This window comes from Limulus polyphemus, unplaced genomic scaffold (genome assembly GCF_000517525.1).
Source record: "Limulus polyphemus unplaced genomic scaffold, Limulus_polyphemus-2.1.2 Scaffold5946, whole genome shotgun sequence".
In the NCBI taxonomy this organism is placed as follows: domain Eukaryota; kingdom Metazoa; phylum Arthropoda; class Merostomata; order Xiphosura; family Limulidae; genus Limulus; species Limulus polyphemus.
The window spans coordinates 24,490-28,758 of NW_013671556.1; the positions used below are offsets into that span (position 1 = coordinate 24,490).

The 4,269-nt window shown below is 31.2% G+C and overlaps 1 protein-coding gene across 4 annotated transcripts in view; it reads right to left on the reverse strand.

Annotated features, from left to right (window-relative positions):
• Positions 1-324: 324 nt before the first annotated feature.
• The window catches only part of LOC106473170 (protein LSM14 homolog B-like), a 17,077-nt gene continuing 13,132 nt past the window's right edge, over positions 325-4,269 (reverse strand). For 3 of the 4 annotated variants that reach the window (XM_013933853.2, XM_013933850.2, XM_022401662.1), the window contains exons 5-8: positions 2,943-3,089; positions 2,382-2,514; positions 1,902-2,068; positions 325-1,718 (exon numbers count right to left, since the gene is read on the reverse strand). In XM_013933853.2, coding sequence (XP_013789307.1) covers positions 1,663-1,718; positions 1,902-2,068; positions 2,382-2,514; positions 2,943-3,089 — 503 coding nt within the window. In that variant the 3' untranslated portion in view covers positions 325-1,662. Of the gene's footprint in view, positions 1,719-1,889; positions 2,069-2,381; positions 2,515-2,942; positions 3,090-4,269 lie in introns of all 4 variants that reach the window. The other variant, XM_022401663.1, reaches the window with a different exon arrangement.

The window sequence follows — 4,269 nt, forward strand, 5'->3', positions numbered from 1 at the left end:
ACTCTGCCAGATTTTATAAATTTGAAAAATACCAAACTATCTTAAATACTTAATGGTTCTACATAGGATTTACTTAAATTTCTTTAGGTCAGACAGTATTGTAGAATTTTTGAAATGCTTATTATATACCAACAACGTGTTTAATTAGTTATAGAACTTGAAGTAGAATTTGGTTTTGATTAGTTTCGTTTGTTTTTTTTGAAAAAGTACCTAAAACCAATCCAAAAATAATAGAAAGATGTATAACAAGTTTTGAAACCATGAAGAACAAATGTAATGTTCTGTCTTGGTGTTGAAGGGAGAAGAAGAAAACAAATCCATATATTGCTTTTATATTCTTTTATTGTTTTCAACATGTACAAGAGTGGAGAACATGGGTTATTTACAGAAAATTCATGGCAGTTGGGATATTGCTTAAACCCTTTAAGTGAAAGGCCTTATTTCATTATAGCCACAAATTAAATTATAATAATCATATGTAGCCATCTCATCCCCACTGCATTAGTAACCACCAACATACTTGAATGACAAAGTAACAAGAAACAGGTCTCCACCTTTCCAGTACTAAACACTAACATTCTGAATTCACAAGATAACTTACTACACACCCCCTCCCCTCTGCATCAGAGTAAAATATATAAATGTCACAAGTTTATGGGTATTCTAAGTAAATAATCAAGGCAATCTATACATTAATAACCTATCAATATAGAAAAAAAAGTAACGAACAAAGGTTGCAGGCTAATCAATAAGAAAAAGAATATATTTATTACACATAGAAAACATGTTTACAAATAGCAAAAGTTACACACAATTGTGGGTGAAACTCATTTTCTATTTATTAAATTTAAACTAATTAAACTAGAGTACAGTATGAGCTAGAATAACACTTGGGAACTTCTATATCCAAGACTTTTTCAAATAAAACATATCTTTACAATAATAATAATAATAATACATTGTATGAATATACAAAAAATCTAACTCCACAAGCAGAGAGAGAGAGAAGAATCTTCCTTCAAAATATTTTTTTTTTTTTAACTCCTCCTCTACTTCTAGCTAAAATGGTCATTATTATCACTTAAAAGCTTTGTATGCAAAAATGAAATCGAATTAATTATGTGAACAATGATTTTTTGTGGGAGAACCAATTGTTAATATTTGAACTTGCATGTAACAAAAATATTTTTTATTCATTGTAATAACATACAGCAGTTACTGGTTTCTTAGCTTCCAAAAACCCAAATTTGTTTATAAGTTTTTAGTTTGATCAAAATAAACATACTACAAAAACATCTGTCAAATTCTAGCCACCACTTACAAGATTAAAAACTTAAACTAAACTGACATTTCCTTTGACTTTAATGTTCAGGTGTCCAAGGTTGCAAGTAGTTGAAGTTGAAAACAAGCAACTTGGCATTTGAAAGGCAACAGTGGGCACTCCTACTAATTGCTTATTCAGGCACCCTGTTCAGCAGAGTGAAGAGCCAAGGCATATACCTTTGCCAAAACAGAAAAATTTACAAAGGAAAAAAAAAAAAACCAAAAAAAACAAAAAAAACTCTTCACAATTTAAAACAGTGCCAGAGAAGAAGTGATTTTGTGGCAGGCCAATACTTCAAATTCTGGATTACAGAAGTCTTACCAAGTGGCTTCAAGAGTTTAAACCGCATTCACTTCTTTAGTGGGAGTGCTGCTTAGTTGGGATCTGAAGCCACCTAGGAAAAAATAAAATTTTCTGCATTTATTCAAAATAAGTTACTTTGAAGTTTCCTTGCACAATGATGAAAAAAAATTAACCAGGTGTACACAATCACAAATTCTCAAGTAGTTGTGGATTATTTTCCCAAACAAAAAATGTAGCAATATTAAGAATAAAACAGACTTACATCATAACATACCTCCTCGACCTTCTCCCCTATTACTTCTCATCACACCTCTACCTCGATAACCTCTAAAACCACCACGACCACCTCGCCAGGGGTAACGGCGAGATAAGTTAGCCGAATTTCCAAAAGTTTCCACATTCAGTTTTCTTTCACGTCGCCAATCCACACGTCGCAAGTTTCTAGAAATAAACATTGCTTGAGACAGATGTGAACGGCAGTACTTTAATTAATGAAAGTATATGTGAAAAATCTGTTGTTTTATTATTCTAACATTTCTTTGAAATACTGTTATTTATAAAAAGGATTTGAATGCATTTTAAAAAAGCAGTTTTTATTACTTTGAAATTAATTTTTAGAATCATATTTTTACCTCATTTATGCTTTTTTTGGGGGGGGGGGAAGGTTTAATGAAACATTAGTGTTTGTTCTACCAACTTTAATGCATTAAATGACAGAGTAAAAGTATGAATATGAATGCACGATTACTCTTACCCCTTGCTTCTTTCCAAGGCCTCACAACTAATGTTATCAAAAAAAGACTTGCTCCTATCATAATAAACGACATCATCCTCATCTTGTACATCACCAGCTTGCGTTTCATTTCCAGAATCGTCCTTCTTATCATCTGCCAAGCAAGAAGAGTAGTTAAGTTGAGGTAACAGCTGAAAATCAATTCCATCAAAAGGTGGGGAGATACATTAAAAAAAAAAGTATACTACAGTAATATGGTTATAAATTATTGAAAATCCAATATAAACAAAATAAAATACAAAAATTATGCTAATGGTAACTTTGAAATACTATCTATTTTTAGTTTATTCATAACTAATACAAAATCCCCAACATGCTATTTAAGACTAGTAAGTACACCTGTAGAGTGATTTTCACACTTGACACAATACCCGACCCCACAATCTGTAGATTTAATGCTGTTTCATTGGGGGACAATTAAAAAAGAAAGTTAGATGTTGATACCACTTAAAATTTTCTAATGGAAGAAAAAGAATAGACCAAATACAAAAGTATAAAAAATTATAAACAAGATCGGGTTACCTATCTTTGTTCTAGCCAATTTGTTCTCAAGTTCTTGAAACTCTGCATTTGCTTGTTCAAAATCATATTCTCCTTCAAACTGTAGCACATCCCTTCTATTGGCTGGGTTTTGGCGGAATCTAGGACCTCTGGGTCGACGTTGAAACCCTAAAACAGAAGAAAAATTTCCATTGATTTATGTCATCTTTGTTTAGCATACATTACACACCATACTGTCACAGTTTAATAAAATGAAATTGTTCGCAGAAAGATTCCAACTGAAACTTGATATTTGTTATAAATATGCATCATTACAATAAATTGTTTAGCTATTTTAACAATATCCATCACATTGCCTCCAAATGTTTATAACTGTTTCCAAAATAAGTGCTTACAAAAGAAAAACTTGTTAAAATTAATTCCTAATAAGAGAACCTAATATTACATCTTGATTATTTTTAATAATCTAATCAGAAAGTTTATGGCAGGTTCATGTAGTAGTGTGCCAGCTAAATTAACAGTTAGTTAGAACATATAGAAAAATCAAGCTTGTAATGCCATCTAACAAAATAATGAAATGACAACTTATATCCCCAATAATAGTAAATTACCAAAACTATTAATTAGCATAATGAAGTAGTTATATTTTGGGGGAAACACTGCATGTTTTGATATACCGTCCAATGTTCTGTTGAAATACACGTTCCCCAAAATAAAACCATTTTATCATGTTTATAAATTGTTATTTTATTGTTATATTAGCAATGTACTTCCATACACAAGTATTTGTATCCCCAGTATCATTTGGAGTTTTAATGGACATGGTCTATTACCTTCGTAGTTAAGTTTGATATAAATTTACCTTTGTACAATTACTATCTCTGACCTTGAAGGACACTGACTTTTTATGAACAAATTTGACCACTATGTAATCACTTCTGAAGTGATGTCCATCTTTACACAAATATAGTATGTTAAAACACATGCAAGTACACTATACAGCCAAACTGATAACAGTGGGTGCTTAGAATGAGCAAACATTAAAAGGTGTTCCCCTTTTTGAGTTGTTCAAGTGGAAACCATGGCACACAAACACGCTTTATTTTCTCATGTTGGCTATTCAGGCAATAGGTCTAAGATGTTACCTTGACATTTAATTTCTGAAAACTATATTCTTAGTATTATTAAAAACATTTTATTTGAACACTGTTAACCCCCTCCTCAAACAACTGTAAAGTAATAGTTACTTGAAAATTTAAATGAAAAAAAGAAAAAGATTTCTAACTGAAGTCCACAGTGAATGTTTCATTTTGTGTGTGTGTGTGTGTGTGTGTGTGTGTGTGTGTGT